The sequence below is a fragment of the Podarcis bocagei genome, assembly GCF_964188305.1.
Source record: "Podarcis bocagei genome assembly, chromosome: 14".
Lineage (NCBI taxonomy): Eukaryota > Metazoa > Chordata > Lepidosauria > Squamata > Lacertidae > Podarcis > Podarcis bocagei.
Genome location: NC_138139.1, coordinates 55,860,770 through 55,877,149, shown reverse-complemented (window position 1 = coordinate 55,877,149; position 16,380 = coordinate 55,860,770). Strand labels below are relative to the sequence as shown.

The 16,380-nt window shown below is 58.1% G+C and overlaps 2 protein-coding genes across 2 annotated transcripts; both read right to left on the bottom strand.

The window, feature by feature from the left end:
• Positions 1-507: 507 nt before the first annotated feature.
• MRPL28 (mitochondrial ribosomal protein L28) lies at positions 508-3,667 on the bottom strand. Its single transcript, XM_081170458.1, has 5 exons — positions 3,352-3,667; positions 2,982-3,134; positions 2,558-2,692; positions 1,664-1,750; positions 508-1,153 (listed from the first exon to the last, which is right to left on the bottom strand). The coding sequence occupies exons 1-5, from the start codon at positions 3,643-3,645 to the stop codon at positions 1,058-1,060; spliced, it is 765 nt and encodes a 254-aa protein (XP_081026584.1). The 5' UTR covers positions 3,646-3,667; the 3' UTR covers positions 508-1,057.
• A 4,351-nt stretch (positions 3,668-8,018) lies between these two features.
• On the bottom strand, positions 8,019-16,004 carry PGAP6 (post-GPI attachment to proteins 6). The gene is made up of 13 exons (XM_081170390.1): positions 15,859-16,004; positions 14,185-14,362; positions 13,860-14,067; positions 13,481-13,614; positions 13,101-13,360; positions 12,600-12,925; positions 12,407-12,500; positions 12,161-12,284; positions 11,805-11,938; positions 11,284-11,462; positions 10,780-10,926; positions 10,041-10,157; positions 8,019-9,713 (listed from the first exon to the last, which is right to left on the bottom strand). Exons 1-13 carry the CDS (start codon positions 15,971-15,973, stop codon positions 9,417-9,419), a joined length of 2,313 nt encoding a protein of 770 aa, XP_081026516.1. The 5' UTR covers positions 15,974-16,004; the 3' UTR covers positions 8,019-9,416.
• Positions 16,005-16,380: the final 376 nt, after the last annotated feature.

Sequence of the window (16,380 nt, the reverse complement as noted above, 5' to 3'; positions counted from 1 at the left end):
GATGTATAATTTTAAACTAAATATGAGTCATTACACTGCAGCCAGACCCATCAAGGTGGCTCCTTCATTTAAAACTAAGGAGCCATAGGATACTTGGCAACTGAAGCTTAACTCAGATGACTTCAGGACAAGAACAGATGTTTGCATACAGTAATTCTTGCTGCTCTTGTAAACAAAGCCGCCGTGCCGCCCCCCACCCCCGATGATGCCCAGGCTGCCCACACTGGTTCTCCCAGTGGCTGCTGCTGCCACTTTCCTGGTCCATGCCTGGGAGGGCGAATGGGATTGTATTCCTTCTACGCATCAAAGCAGCCACACCATGTCCTGGTAGGCATGTGCCTTAACTGGGCTTGAGGGACATTCCAGAAAGCAAGGACACAGGGGCTCAGAGGTCTGCCACACAGCAAGAGTCCTCCAAGCTGGGGAGACAGCAAGCCAGTTCCTAACGCTCCAGCTTTTGTCCCTTTGGTTTCTTACTCCAGCTAAAAAGAACAAGAGACTACACCGTTTCAATAATAATTCAGAAGCCGTTTATTCTTTTCTTTCCTGCTGTGCTTTGGATCTTAATTAAGGTTACAGGATGTGGCTTGTTCCTCAAGAGAGGTCAGCCGACGGCTTTTGTATTCTGCTGCAAATGTTGCTATCTGGCACTGAAGACCCAAGGGTCTCCGAGGACTCCAAGGCGGGATGCATTCCAGGGTGCTCCAAAGCCTGGTGGCAAAAGGCTCTCATGACGACCAGCCTCAAAGTTGGGGACCACGGACCACATGGTGGCTGCAGGTGTAGAGGCTGAGCAGCAACATGCAGGAGAAGCTGGGAAGCCATGAACTGAAAGCCTTCTCCTTTTCTTTACGGCAAAAGCATCCTGAATGGAGCGTGAGGAGGGAGCTCAAGGCAGCTAGTCCCCTCCCAAGTCCAGGGGGCAGAGCAGCCTTTACATGACAAGTATCAGTCAGCGAGCACATACTTAACCATTCTGGATCCCGCTCTCTCAGTTCCATCCCTTGGTCTGTTTAACATAAGCCCAAAGAGAAGTTCACAGTGCTTGCTTCTCCTGTTAGACCTTCTGCACTTCAGCCGATTCAGAAAGTTTCTGTGCTTCAAGCTGCTGCACCAGTTCTTCTGCATAGACTTTGAACAAGGGAACAGGGTCCTGAGAGAAAGATTGGGGGCAGGGAGGAAGACACAATGGGGAAGAGAGCCGATTATACAAAGGCTAGGTTTGCACATTAAAACAAAGCCATGGTCAATGTTAACCACGGGTTATAACCCAAGAACAAACCCTGATTTACTAACGTGAAGCTTCTGGGCTGGGCTCGGACAATCCAAGTAACACACGCCTTAGTGTTATGTGTGAGCCAATCCAAAGCATCACAGCAGCCCTCGAGAGAAATCAACAGCATTTTGGGTACAAGTGATTACAGGAGCCAGTCTAGCATCTGCAGAGTCCGACTAAGATGCCTCCCACCCCTCCATAACTAAGCAAAGGGAGCATATTCCATGTAGTCCCATAGACAGCAAACCTTAGCAATGGAATGTATTGCACCTCGGCATAAAAGCAAAAAGCACACTTATTTTACACAGCTTTGAGGGTCATAGGTGGATGTTCCAGAGAAAATACTTTACTGGGATTGGGCCACAAACACAAAGGGTGAAAACACACCTTCTTCTCCAGGAGTCGCTGCTTTTCCACAGCTTCTTCCAAACTCAGCCCAACCCATTCTGCCTCTTCCTCTGGGATCACAAACTCCTGCATGCAAAGGTAACACGCATTAGCTCTCAGCACAGAGACTCACTGGGAAGCAGCAAAGACAGCAAGATTGAAGACTACCTTGTACCATGTCAGACCACTAGCCCACCATATTGTTCACTGACTGGCAGCTTTTCAGGGGTTCCCAACCCTATCCTGGGCTCTATTATACTTGTCACTACAGCCTTTCTGAAGATGCCACTGAATTCTGCATTACCAGGGGTGGAAAGACAGTAACAGCAGCCATTATATATGTAGGCATATCAACAGTTATACTGGCCTTTCTACACCCTCTAACTATGCAACTTCCACCAGTGCCGTGTGTCCCTCTAGCCAAGTTCTAGGAAGTGGGAAATACAGAGCACAGCTGGGACTCTTAGACCTTACGCATTGGCGCAAGCACAGAGAAGCTTTCATAACCAATCTACAGCCCTTAGTGTTGCTACAAGAATGATGATTGGTGTTCACAGCAATTGCAGATTATGATGGATGCTGGCTCAAAAGCAAAAAAATAGCTGCTACAATCATCCAACCAATGTGGACATCTTGGGGTGGGGAAATAATATTTACTATTATGTATTTAAAGCATTCTACAGATGTTACCCTATTTGTAACCCTTAAAGCAACACTGCAAGATCTGAACTGGGGATTCCTGATTCGTAGGTCTGCCTCTTCACCCACTACAATAGCTCCCTGAACCAAACCAAACTGAGAGGGAACTGAAATGGTCCTACAAAATTCCCACAGGAATGCCACCGGACCACTTATGGGCCCCTCCAGACCCTTGAAGAAAAAGAAGACACCCACCTTGTATTTGTCGTAAATAGCCTCCCTCTTTGCTGGGTCATCTGGATGGAGTGAAGGGTCCCGGCGGGCAAGTCGTAAAAGCATTGTGCGTTTCAGGTCCATTCCCAGTTTAGAACACAGCTCAGCTTTTGGGGTCTGTGAGGTCAGAGAAAGATGCAACGGCTTGTCACCAGTTTCCACCGATATGCTCAGGGCAAAGAGGGGCTTTCAATGGCAAGCCGACTACAGTCCTTATGACTTCTGTCAAATAGTTTAGGAAGGACCTGCATCACTCAAAGGAGAGCTCTGGGACGTGGCCCACAAAGGCTGCTTCACACCACACCGTTCAAGGCCATCATGAAGTATTCATCTGAGAGCTGTCATATTGGCTTTCCCACGCTTGCAGACAGAACGACAGCCTGTCAAGCTATCACCACAAACCTACCTTTAAGATGTAATAATCAAAGCCGTAGACAGCGTCAATCTGGTCCATCGTCCGCATGGTGACTGTAATCGTCAGCTTCTTATCCAGGATTTCACTGTAGAGATCTCGATAGAAGAGCTGCGGCTTCCAGATCTTCTTCACCCTGGCGGCAAGCTGAGGACACAAGGAAGAGCAGATGCAGCCAAGATCCCGGCGGCTGGGAGGGGAAAGCTCAGACCAAACGGGAGGTCCCGCTGCCCGGCGGCTCCACCTCGCGGGGCGCCGCTTCCACGGCCCGGCAGCAGCGGCTCCCCGGGTCCTGGAGCCAGGCGCCTCCTCCTCCGCGCGAGGCCCGCGCCCCCCGCCCAGCCCCCTCGGCCCGGCAGCGCACCTTGTCTCCCCGGGCGTAGCGCCAGCCGCGCACCAGGCCCTCTCCGCCCCACAGGCCCTGCTGGCTCTCCGGAGGGAAGTAGACGGGCACGGGCACGTCCTGCACGCGCTCCCGCTCGCCGGTCCTGCGGCTCCGCACGTGCTGGGCGCCGCGGGGCCTCCAGTGGACGGCGGGGGGCGGCGCCGCGGCCTCCTCCTGAAGCGCGCGGAGGTAGTGGGCCGGCAGGCGCGCGTAGATGCCCTGCCGCAGCTTCAGCGCGTCCCACAGCCGCGGGGGGATCTTGTGCAGAGGCATCCCGCCGAGAGGGCGAAGAAGGGCGGCCGGGCGTCCCCTGGGCCTCCGTCTGCGCCCGCCGAGCCACGGCGCAGGCTCCTTCCGCCAAAGCGAGGGCGAAGGTCAAGAGGCGGCCTCGCGCAGGCGCGGGGCACCGCCGACCCGGAAGCAAAGACGGGGAGGGAAGAAGGCCGTCCTTCCTGCTTGTTTCTCATTGGAGCAGAGCGCCGCGTTTCCGAGAGTCCCGCCCCTACGCCGTTACCATGGCAGCGGGCCTGCCAGGATCCGAGGGGCTTCGCTCCACAAGGCCGCGCGCGGGAGTCGGCGGCGTCCGGGCCTCCTCGTCGCTTTCCCCGGGGGCTCGAGGCGGGAACGGGAGCTGCGCTTCTCCCCACCTCGTCCTCGCACAACAACCCCGCGAGGCGGGCCGAGAGTGACGAGTGTTGGTTTCGTCATCAGCCAGGGGCGCCGACTTATAAAAAATATTGGGGGGGCCCATACCGGGGTCCTGCCGCTGGTTCGCTCGGGTAGCCGGGAGAACGCAGTTCGAGGTGGCGGTGTTGGGGAGAGACCCTCGCTCAGGGCGCCACTAGACTTGGTGGCCGGCGGCCTATCTGGGGGGGTTTGGAGCGTATTTCGGCGGAGCGATTGGGGAGGAGGGGGCTTGTTGCCGGATTCTTCAGCTGGGCCGGAGATCCGCTGCTGGGGGGTCCCTGGGCCGAGTTGTGAGCACGGCCTGCTGAAGGGAGATCCAGCCGATTGCGCGACGGGGACGGCCGGGGCTCTCCGGCTAGGGCGCGCGGCTGGCTGGCTGGCGAGGGAGCAGGTGGGGAGGAGGCGGGGGTCCTCACTCTCTTAGGAAACGCACCCGCGCGCCCGATTGCCACGAAGTCCGAAGGGTGCGTGTGTGGAATTAAAAAGCAAAAACGAGATACGGGCAGGGCAGGCAAAGAGTTTTCTGCAAGAGGATGGAGGGCAGGTTGAAGAGAAAATCACTCAGGATGAGACAGTCAAATCAGCCATGATAAAATGGGCTCAGGATATTGGGTATAACATCATGTTTGAGGACTGGGAAAGGTTATGGACCACCGGAATGAAATTCACGGCATGTAATGCCTTGAAGGAAAATATTATGAAAATGATTTATAGGTGGTACATGACCCCAGTCAAGCTTGCAAAAATATATCACCTGTCTGATAATAAATGTTGGAAATGTAAGGAGGCTGAAGGGACATTCTTTCACCTCTGGTGGACTTGTCCAAAAGTGAAGGCCTTCTGGGAAATGATCTATAATGAGTTAAAAAAGGTATTTAAGTATACCTTTCCCAAGAAACCAGAGGCCTTCCTCTTGGGCATTGTTGGCCAGAAAGTGTTAAAGAAGGATAGAACTTTCTTTATGTATGCAACTACAGCAGCAAGAATACTTATCGCAAAATATTGGAAGACACAAGATTTGCCCACACTGGAAGAGTGGCAGACGCAATTGATGGACTACATGGAACTGGCTGAAATGACTGGCAGAATCCGAGATTTGGGAGAAGAAACAACGGAAGAGGACTGGGAAAAATTTAAGGACTATTTACAAAAACAATATAAGTTGTATGAATGTTAAAAATTTACACGATTCGGAAACTATAGCTTCAGCAATTAGATTTGGGAAACAGGAAATTATATTTTAAGTAAGAAAAGGTCAAAATCTAAGGTTTAAGATCTATGTTTAAGATATAAGTAACTGATGAAAAGTATGTTAAATTTAGAGGTATAGTATTTGAAAAGTACAAAATAAGGTATGAAACAAGGTAATAATTTGCTGATATCTTTATTATAAAGAATGCAGGGTAAGGGAGATGCGAGGAAGTCCAGTTAGTTATATAAAAAATGTGTTGAATGGTTGGTTTTCTTTTCTTCTTTTTCTTTTTTTCTTTTTCTTGTTCTTTTACTTTTTTCTTCAGTGTATGTTTCTAACTTTGTATTTGAAACCTTAATAAAATATTTATAAAAAAAGAAGAAGAGAAAATCCTTTCGCTTTTCTGGGGCTCAGGGAAGTCTCAGAGCCGGAGGTTGGGGAAGGGACCCCCTTTGCTCTGCCCTCTTCTCCCGTCTTAGATTTGCATGGGGGTCCCCGCCCAAGCTTGCCTGGCCACCGGGCCACACAAGGGCCGCGCTCTACGCGGCGCACCTTGCTAGCCGCGCAGCTGTCCTCCGCGGCTGCGGAGCGGCCCTGCGCCGGTGCCCAGCCCCTCTGGGCGCCCGCTGCGCTGCCAATGACAAGCGGGCGACGTCGCGGGCGGGGAAGGCGTCGCTTTCTTTCCCGATCCTGCATCCTCCCAGTCTTCCAGCCCTTTTTTGGGTTGGAAGCTCGTCTCGTTCGCCCTTCTCCTTTCTTCACCCTGCGCGCAATTTTCCTCCCTCGTCTCCCTCCCCATTTCTCCTTCCTTCCTGACTGACTGACTGACGGGCTTGGGCTCGGGCTCAGGCTCCGGGTCGGGCTCAGGCTCGGGCTCCGGGTCGGGCTCGGGCTCCGGGTCGGGCTCGGGCTCCGGGTCGGGCTCAGGCTCAGGCTCGGGCTCGGGCAGCCACAGCGTCGGCGGTGTTGGCGATCGGCGGCGCGGGGGGATGGCCCTCCCGGGGGAGCCGGCGCTGCTCAATGGGGTTGCCAAGGAGACAGGCCGGCCGCCCCCCTCCCCCGGCCCGGCGCCCCCCGCCGCGCCGGTGCCCGTTATCGAGCTGGTGCGCGCCGGGCGCCCTATAAAAGCCGCGGACGCGCCCACCGCCGCCCGAGATTATTGGGGGGGCTGAGCCCCCCCAAACGAATTTTTGAGGGGGCTCGGGCCCCCTCAAGCCCCATGGAGTCGGCGCCTATGTCATCAGCTCGTTTTCAATGACTGAAGCAGGAAAGGGGGTGACAAAGCCTCCTATCGTTATGGTGTATTAATCTATGGTTCTTATTAAATTTATTGGGCATCCCGTGGCAGGACAGATGTGCTCTCCCAAGCCCACATTCCTAGCATGTTCCCACTCCTCTCCCAGCAGCATCTACCTGGCTTGGTCCCGTCCGCAGAATGGAAGACGGCCGGATCCCCAAGGATGCGCTCTGCCGGGAGCTGGCTTCAGGCACCAGGCCAGCGCTGCGTTGCAAAGATGTCTGCAAATGGGACATGAAGGCTGGCACCAGCAATGCTGCCGTGTGGGAATTCCTTGCAGGCAACCACAGGGAAAAGGGTGAAGGACCCTGGGCGGTTAAGTCCAGTCAAAGGCGACTATGGGGTTGCAACACTCATCTCACTTTTCAGGCCGAGGGAGCCGGCGTTTGTCTATGGACAGCTTTCCGGGTCATGTGGCCACCATGACCAAACCACTCCTGGTGCAATGGAGGACTGTGATGAGTGTCAGAGCACACGGAAACACCGTTTAGCTTCCTGCCACAGTGGTACCTATTTATCTACTTGCACTGGTGTGCTTTCAAACTGCTAGGTTGGCAGGAGCAGGGACAGAGCAACGGGAGCTCACCCCCAGATTCAAACCACCGACCCTCCAATTGGGAGCCCAAGCGGCTCAGGGGTTTAGACCCCAGCACCACCCGCTCCCTACTACAACCACAGTGCCTGGAGACAGTCAGTCAGATTGTGCATCCATAGCAGTGACCAGAGGAGGAATAACCACTGAGAGGAGCACAGAGAGAAGAAACACCGTGGTGCAGCACAACCAGATGTCTTCATCTGCCCCTGCTGCAATAAAACATGTCTCTCCTGTATCAGTCTCTACAGCCACAGCAGGCACTGCAACCTTCCAGGAGTTTGCCTTCACCTCCAAGGGCGCATTCCTCCATTGTCCCCAGAGACAGATGGACCCAACCAACTATACACTGCCTTTCATCAAAAGACCACAGGACAGGTTACAGCATAAAACACAAAATGCATAATATAATAATGGGAAAAGGAAAAAACAATCCCCCCCACACCTTAGAAAGCCATAAATTGTCAAATGTCTGGCTGAAGAACACTTTCACCTGGCACCTAAATATATGCAATAAAAGGTGCCATGCGAGGCTCCCCAAGGAGAGCATCCTAAAGCAGGCAGGCCCTGCAGAAAAGGCCCCGTTATCGTGTTGCCACCCTCTGGACCTCCTGTGAAGTGAGGGGCACACACAGAAGGGAAGCAAGAAGCCCCCTCATCTCCAAGCAAACTGTGTGTGGCTGGCCAGCGATCACCCCACCCAGCAGAAGGCACCTTTTCCAAGGGCCAAGGTGGCGGTAAGAGTCCCAAAATGGAGGCTGCCCAGTCTGCTGTGGGGCAGTGTGTGGGGTGCCTCCTGCTTCTGCTCAAAGGGTTGTCAGACACACTCCCTGCACTTCTAATTAGATTGCTAGAAATAAGCACCAAAGGCAAAGGAGCACAGTGTGCATGACTTTTAATTGAACGAAATGAGAGCTTAAATCAATTTAAACAGCTTTGAAAAGGCAAAGTATAACATAAAGTTAACAAGGTACTAACAGAACTTTCTGAACTGCAGTTGCTGAAGTTCTTCCTGAGGTAATCAACAAAATAACCATTTACGCATTTAAGATTAGTGTCCCTTCCATGCCCTGCAGTGACTGAGGGGAAGAAAAAAAATAAACACCCCAAATTAAGGACCTTTAAACAGGAGTGTGTGTTATTGCGCTAAAAGAACTCTCTGGAGTCCCTGGCTCTTCCACCTGTGTCTGCATTTGCAAAAGGTTTTGTCATGGTCTTATCCTGGCCCAGCAGTGCCAGCTGCGAGAGCCAGAAGACAGGTGAGCAAACAGTGCCGGGCTCTTGCCTGGCCACAAGGACTAAGAGCTCTGGGACTGCAAAGAGCTCAGTCATTTGGCTGAGGGCTTTTACATTCATTGTGGCTCCCCCAAAACAGGGGGAATAGCCCCAAAGTGGTGGAGAGAAAGATGCAAGAACAGGATCTCCCTGCTTGCACCCAAGTCCAAAGCCCACCAGCAGTTGAAGAATCTTGAACAACCTGGCTGGTGGATGCACACCACTGAATGGCAACAGTGCCACAAAGTTTTCATTCAGCAGTATCACGTGACCAAGTCAGTCTCAGGCCTGGCAACGAGTGGCAGAGCTCGCTTGGCACCCACAGGCAGAGGAACAGAACTGGGCTGCTCCAGCTCAGCTTTTTAGTTCAGGACACAGAAACTTGGCACCTCCCTGAGCAATACATGGTTTCTCCAACCACGGCCAGCAAGGACGCCTCTCCTCCCTGCCCAGCCCAGGTGTGTCCCTTGCACTCTTATCATTCACACACCCCTCCCGGGTTTGAGCAGCCCTGTTTCTTCTTCCCACATTAATAGGAGTGAGGGTGTCAAGAGCTGCACACCAGCCTCCTGTCTTGTGATCGCCCACCACACTACAAGCCCCACAAGGAACACTTGACTCTAGTTGTCACTCCACCCCCACTCCCAGGATTGCAGAACTGCCTGGTTTCCGGTTCCCAGCCACGCAGATTCAATAAAAGCAGGCTGGGGCGATGCACCGGAAGGCTCCAGAAAGCCCTGCTGTTTCCACTGGAGGAGAGACCTGCTTCATGAGTGGGTGACTTCTCAGGTTCGGGTGAAGACTAGTGAGCCGTTTGTCTTGTGGACCCTCGCAACTCCCTGTTCTTCACCCGGCCAGCATGATGGTCTCTCCTGCAGGATGGATGGCCTTCTCCCTGCATGCCCAAGTGGCCCCAGAAAGCGGCTGGCAAGCCGACCCAGAAGCGTAGAGGCAGGCACTTGGGGCCAGAGCCTCACAAGAGTCCGCCCCCTCTCAGTCTGTCACGTCACCGCGTAGAGCTCCTCGCGGTCATTCTTGCAAATCTGGTAGCGGCAGAGCAGCTTGCGGGACCAGTCCCACGGATTCTGGAGCTTGTCTCCAGGTGGGAGGAGGAAGGCCACGCTGGAGGCCACCAGGATGTGCCAGATGCTGTGCGTGTAGAAGTAGTTCTCTTTGGTCTGAATGAAGGCATACACCATGATGGCCACCACAGCCAGGGTGATCCCAGGGCAGAGGAAGAAAGCCCAGCGCTTCCAGGAGGGCGGGTAGCAGTCGCGCCGGGTCACACCGCGGTGAACCTGCAAGAGGAAGGCGGGGGTTATGGGCCATCCCAGGTGGGGCAGAGGGCAACCACAGAGGGTCTCTAGATGTGGGCTCTGCCCATCCACCGAGACCAGATGCACCCACCCACCCCAAGGCTCTGGGAGAAGTCAGCTGGGTCTTTCTTCAGCTGGCTACACTCCAAAAGCGCATGATGGGTGATGAAGTTAAAGGCAGGGGAAGCCTACACCTTAAAGGTAGAATACCTGCTGCAGGTTCTGCCCAGCCCACTGCTAAGAGCTGCAGCCTGAGCCAGGAGATGCTCAAGTCTTGATCCGTAAGGGGTGAGAGCAGGAGCCACCTACCCAAGCTGCAATCATGATGAGGAGGGCAACGAGGCAGGGCCCCATCATGTTCCAGACCCCTCGGCGGTCCAGCTGCAGTGACATGGCGATGAACAGGGTCCCCAGCACACAGAGGACCTGCAAGGGAAGAGAGGAGAAGTCAGAGCTGCCCTTGGAACCTCCTTGGGAGTCTGTGGCTGGTGGATGAGGAAGGCAGGCCGGGCCACTCCAACTCACCTTCTGGCATCACTTCAAGATGCCAAGGGCAAAGACGGGAGCTCCCAGCCACAAAACCCTGCTGGGATTGTTCATTTCTGAACTCTGCATTCTGCCTTTTGGCCAAACGGGGCCTCAAGTCCTCATGCAGCCCCTGCCGCCTTTGGGACATTTGGCCATACTGCTGGCATCTTTACCTTTTCTAACGCCCACTGACACCTTTGCTTTTCAGTGAGAAACTGCAGCAGAGACCCAGGAAGACTGGAAGCCTGCCTGTCCGCCTCTCTGGCCCAACTCTGGCTCTCAGTCCACCTGGCAACACCAGGATGGGAAACCCGCAAGATACACAGGGCAAATGCACAGCGTTCATTTTCTTACATCCGTTTTGTTTATTATTCAGAGCCTCCTGCCCCAGGGGAAGTCTTGCTGGCGACATTCAAGGTGTGAGCTCAGGACTGGGCCTGCCCTGGCTTTCGAGGGGCTCGCTGCAAACAACAGCCCCCTCCCATGCAGTACCCCGCTTGCTGGCTTGCCCCCAACATACATATTTCAAGGTCTTCTCCAGTCGAGCCATGCACAGGACTGTCACCCAGATGGAGACCACAGAGCCAAAGAAGTCACAGAACTGCAGCGTGTCGTAATCCATGATGCACATCACTGCAACACCGGGCTGGTCACAGGCATGGTAGAACTGCAGCCGCAGAGGGGAGAGAAGGTGCCAGTCAGAAGGCACCACTCCCACTGTGCAGCTCTTTGTCCCCTGAGCCCAAAGTCTGGAGGTGCCAGGGCCCCACTGGGCACACAACCACAACAGCAGCCTGAGGATGCCACAGGGCAGTGCAAGGGGCACCGAACCAGGATCAAGGAGCCCTCCGCTTTTCCCCAGCCGCCCCACTGCCAGAAAGAGGCAGGCAGGCAAAGTGGACAGTTGGGCTGGCTTGCTTGCCCTGCTCCCCAAAGAAGGGCCTGCTTGGGCCTTGCCCCACCCCAACGGGTGGCTGGGATCCCGTTCAGCACCCATCCCGCTGAGGGGGAAGCCTGGACCTACGGTGGAGAAGAACATGTTGAAGGTGTAAACGGAGGCTTCCACCAGGTGGTAGTGGTAAAGTGCAACAGCAATTGCCGGCAGGAAGAAGAGGTTGCTGAGTGTCAGCAGGAGCGTGGCCAAGATCTGCGTGCCGACGGGCTGGGCCTTGGTGTCTTCCGTGCAGCTCCAGCCGCTCCAGCCTGCCAGGGGAGGAAGGGGAGGCAGGGTTACCTGTCGGGAGCATCACATCAAAAGAACAAAGCCCATCGTGCCAACGCAGCCTCTGCCAGGTGGGAAGTGGAGTGCCCATCCTGAAGGCTGCCACCTTGCGCAGCATCCCCCAGAGCCCCCAGGATGGGCCCCCTCCAGCTAGGCTGACTGGTGTGCAGGATACCACACCGTGGCCTTTTCACTCTGGGCTTGGGGCTGCTTATGGTCAGGCTAGCCCTGCCCAGGGAAGGAAGCCAAAGGGGAGGAAGGGAGGGTAGAGGAGGGACAGGCCCTGGTGGCCTCGGCCCCAGGCATTCCAAAGAAGCTCTTACCCGCTTTGCAGCTGCACCCGGCATAAGGGTAACTGCGGCCCAGGAGGCTGCACTGCCCATACGTCCCACAGTTATCGAAGCAGGGGCTGAGCAAGGTCACAACGGACACCTGGGCTTTGGCTTGGTCACATTCCCTGCAGAGAGAGAGAGACAGAGCCCATGTGCCACCAAGGACGCTGGGCCCACCTGGCACCAACACGCAAAGGCAGAGAGGCCCAAGGCAAGGTGAGGACCAGGTGGCAGAAACCCCTGCCTGAGAGGTGCTCAGGAACCCTGGCCCCAGAGGCCTTGCTGCCACCGCTACTGCAGCAAAGGCCCAGCCCTGGCCGCACGGCTGGCAGCACCAGAGTGCTCACCCCACACCCTCCGGGCAGAGGAGCTGCAGGGACAGGAACCAGTTGGCCGTTTCTGGGTACGGGATGATGAGTGTAGCGTCTGGAGAAGAGGTGGATACGTTCAGCGGATAGCCTTGGGAGAAAGCTGTGGGGCAGGGAAGAGAGACAGGCCTTCCGTTAGTGCCCACACTCCGTCAGCAACCAGCGCCCAGCCTGCCAGTTTCAGTGCCCTCCCAGGGCTCGGGTGCAACAAGCAGAGAACCATACCTGTGTGGCAGCCCCTCGTGGCATTCACAGAGAGCACGGGGGAGCTGGCACTCAAGCAGGCCCACACCGAGGCATTCCCAAGGCTCCAGCCAGTCTGCAAGGACAAAGCAGGAAAGAGACTCGGTTGGCGCCTCTCCCCTAGCAGTCCGGCTTCAGTGCCCCAAGAGGGGCAGTGCCAGGTCAACCCTCTTACCTGGTTAAGGGCCAGATTCAGCACCAGGGTCCCCCCGCTGTCCATGCCCGAGTTCAGGTTGAAGAGGAGCAACGCCGGGGGCTCGGCCTGCACAGGCACACCAACGTCTCCCAGGACACGGAAATGCAGAGACACCACGTCCAGGTCTTCGCGGATGACAGGCTGGTTGCGCAGGCAGCGGCTGCTTTGGCCAAGGGGGTTGTGCGCTGCCCTGGCTCCCGTGAGCAGGGTGGCGTTGGGGCTTCCTCCCGGCAAAGGTGCCTCCTGGCTCCGGTTCAGGCCGTGATAGAAGCTGAGGAAGGAGCTGGCCCTGTCAGGCTTGCACACTGCAGAGGACACGGCGCAAGGTGAGCGAGGGCCTCAGGACGAGAAGGCTGCAAGGCAGGGCAACCCACCCCCTGACCCACAGCTAGGGCATCCGCAGCAGAGACTCAGGAACTGGCAAGCTGACACAGCTTGGCACCCCGCCCTTGCCCCTCCCCTCTCGCAGCTGGCACACACCTGTGAAGGAGGCCTTCAGCTGAAAGGAGACACTGGTCCCAAGGCCGCTGAGGCTTTCCACTGTGATGGGCAGCCACTTCTCCCACGGCGGTGAAGCAAGGACGCCGCTGCAGTCCCCGGAGCAGTTGAGCACCTTCTGGGAGCGCAAAGGCAGCGTGGCAGAGCCCAGTGTGACACGGAGGGCGCAGGGGCTTGAAGTGTTCACCTTGCAGCCGCCCAGCTCAAAGTGCAGCGCAGCACTGTAGCCGGGGACAAAGATCCTGCAGGGGAGAAGAGAGGGAGGAGCAGCTGACTCCAGCTGGCCAGCACATGGCAGGCCTTGGTGCCCAGGGAGATGGGGGGCACTCACCGGACCCACCCTCTCGCCCGTTTTAACTCACTTGGCATGAAGGGGCCTGGCGGGCTGGGCAATGGTCTGCTGCGCAGGAGTGTCGGGCTCAAGAATCAGCGAGTCGATGACGCGCAGCACAAACATGTCCGGCTGGAAGCTGTAGGTGCATGGCGTTGAGATGCCCTGCAGGGAGGGAGGAGGGACGCATCACTGCCAGCCTCCTGGACCACCGTGGCTGGCAGGAGGAGGCCGCACTTGGCACAAGAGGACATTCAGGGGCCTCTGCCTGCAGCCCTGGGCACAGCAGAAGATCCTCCAGAAACTGCCAGGTCGGGCACAGCCAAGTCCCAGTGCAGCAGCTGCAGGATCCTCCCCTGTCCCCCCCCCTCCCACCACAGACTCCAGCCAAGGAGGCGGCCTGCTCTCACCTTCACCTCAATCTTCCCTGCGGCCTTGGGCAGGTGGGCCACCATGAACCAGTCGCCTGCGGCAGGTCCTGTGACGTTGACGAAAGTGGTGTTCTGCACCAGAGTGGCCAGAGTCGTGGTCAGATTGTAGGCGAGGCGGACGCTTGTGTTGGCCGGGAACTGCGTGCCCAGGGGGTTGATGACAGGAGGGGCACCATGGCGGAAGTGGCTGGAAGGCAGCAGGAGACACGTGGGTCAGCGGGGCAGAAGGAGGGGAGATGGCCACCCTCTTTCCAGGAGGAAGCCGGCAGACTGAGCTCCCCAGGGAGAAGGGGTGGGTACGCACACGGTGACGTTGGTGCTGCCGCAGTCGGGACCCCTTCCCTGGGACGCCTGAAGGAGCCAGCGCAGCTGGACGGTATCCTCTGGCACGCGGAAGCGGAAGAGCCGGGCGTTGGCATACCAGCTGTAGAAGGAGAGCTTCTGGGCGCCCTGGACGAAATACTCCGCCACAAAGGACCGGTCTGCGGGGGGAGTAGGGGGCAAGGCGTCAGGAAATGTGCAGGGGAAGGAATTCAGGTCCAGCCAGCCTTCTCACCACAGGGGGATCAGCAGCCAGCCCCCCCCCCAAGTCTCTGCCAAGTGCAGCAGCATGAAGGGGCGGGCAGTGCCCCCCTCAATGTCTCCGGCTTCCCACAAGGAGCTCCCAGGGGGCTTGTCCAGAGCCACAGGAGCCTCTTTGGCCTCCAGGCAGTAGAAGCTGGGCTGCTGCCTGCCCCTTCCCACTGAAGACCAGGAAGGCCTTGCCCAGCCTTGCCCTGCAGCAAGGTCAAGGGGAGGTCAGGAGAGGCAGCTCTGCCAAGAGAGAGCTGTGGACTTTGGCACACAGCCTGCCACAAGGACTGGCATTTCCTGAAAGGGCTGAGCCGGCAAGCCCAGGGGATTGGCCTGCGGGGACCAGGGTGCCAGGCACCTGCCTGTTTGCTGAGCGCACAGCGCAGTGACTGACAAAGAAAGGTGCGGTGGGCAGGGATGGGGAAGGGGCAGGGTGTGCCATGCCGACCCCCTGCACCCCACGCTCAGCACAGAGGCAGCCAGGAGCTCAGCCCCTCACACAACAAGATCAAGTCTAAGGTGGGCAAGAAGTGGAGGTTCAGCTGACCGACCCTAAAAGGAAAGGAATGGGGGGGGGCGCCCCCAAGGCAGAGGAAGCAGTGGGCGCCGAGTCAAGGCGCACACGCGAGAGAATGCGGACAAGCCGGCTGGCCGCCGGGCGGGAGGGAGGGAGGGAGGGAGCCTGCCTGACCGGTCCAGCCACCCGACGCTCATCCGGCGAGGAGAGAGACCCCCCCCCCTCCGCCGCTGTTCCACGCGCACAAGTGATGCTCAACCAACGTCCCGCCCCGCCGCCCGCGCCATTCGCTGGAAAGGCAAAGGCTGCCCGGCGGGTAACTGGGAACCGGGCGTTGCGCCATCGGCCTCCCCGGGCGAAGCAAGGACTCCGTGACCCGGGCGCCGCCCCAGCCTGGCAGCGGCGCTTTTCCATCGCGGCGCCGCCCCCGCCCCAAGCCAGAACCGGACGCACCTTCCGTTTCCCCAAGTGGGAGACGAAAACACGGCGGGCCCCCGGGCAAACCGAGGAACGGGGGGCCCCTCCAACAGGGGCTGGGCGGGAGGGGGCCCTTTTGCCAAAGGACTGCTGGGGACCCCGCAAGCGCCTTCTCTCTGGCTCCGGGGCTAAAAGGGGCGAACGCTGGAAGGCTGAAGACGGGGCGGCCCGCGGGCCTCTCCCCGAGGTCACTCCGGGCCCCTTGCGCCCGGGCTGAACGGGACCTCCTCGGGCTCAAACTCGAGCGCGCATCCAAAGCTGGGGGGGCCTGTAGAAAACGGGAACCCCTCTCTCTCTCCAGTACTGCCGGGTCGGGAAGAGGGAAACGGTCCTCTAGGCGTGCGCAGAGTGCCACTCCGTCCCGCTCCTCCGCAGTGCGGCTCCGGGAAGTCGGTCGCGTCCGTTACTTACCGTCGGGACCTCCGCCTCCGCCGTTGCTGCCCCGCGCCTCCTTGGCGGGCGGCGGCGAGGGGGCGGCGGGGGCCAGGAGCACCAGCAGCGCCAGCACCAGCGGGCCGGGCGCCATGGCAGCCGCGGCGGCCCCCGGGGCCAGGGAAAGCCGGCGGCAGCAGCAGCAGCAGCAGGCGCGCCTCAGCCCGGAGCGCCTTCCTCCTCGCCCGCCTGCGCCGCCATCGTCCGCGGAGGCCCCGGGCCGGCCCTGGCGGGGCGCGGACGTCACGGGGACACCCGCGGGGGAGGGAGGGAGGCGGTCGCGGGGGCGCGCCTCGGCCGCTGCTGCTGCTGCTGGCTGCGCCCCGCCCTCCTCCCGGACACGGGCACGAGCCTGGCACCGCCGCCGCGCCGCCCGGGGACGGGGAGCTCCTTGGCAGAGCGCAGATGCCGCCGCCGTCGGCGCCGCTTTCCTCCGAGGGACCGAGGGATGCGCGGCGCCCCCGACCCTCCTCTCCGCCCCGCCGGGCCCCCGCCGGGAAG

Coding starts and splice junctions, on each gene's coding strand:
- MRPL28 (XM_081170458.1), bottom strand. CDS start 3,645: ATGCCTCTGCACAAGATCCCCCCGCGGCTGTGGGACGCGCTGAAGCTG. Junction 3,135..3,351: donor GCTACGCCCGGGGAGACAAG/GTGCGCTGCCGG, acceptor TTGTGTCCTCAG/CTTGCCGCCAGGGTGAAGAA. Junction 2,693..2,981: donor TTGATTATTACATCTTAAAG/GTAGGTTTGTGG, acceptor CTGACCTCACAG/ACCCCAAAAGCTGAGCTGTG.
- PGAP6 (XM_081170390.1), bottom strand. CDS start 15,973: ATGGCGCCCGGCCCGCTGGTGCTGGCGCTGCTGGTGCTCCTGGCCCCC. Junction 14,068..14,184: donor GGCAGCACCAACGTCACCGT/GTGCGTACCCAC, acceptor GCTGCCTTCCAG/CCACTTCCGCCATGGTGCCC. Junction 10,158..10,779: donor TGGAGAAGACCTTGAAATAT/GTATGTTGGGGG, acceptor CTTCCCTTGCAG/GTCCTCTGTGTGCTGGGGAC.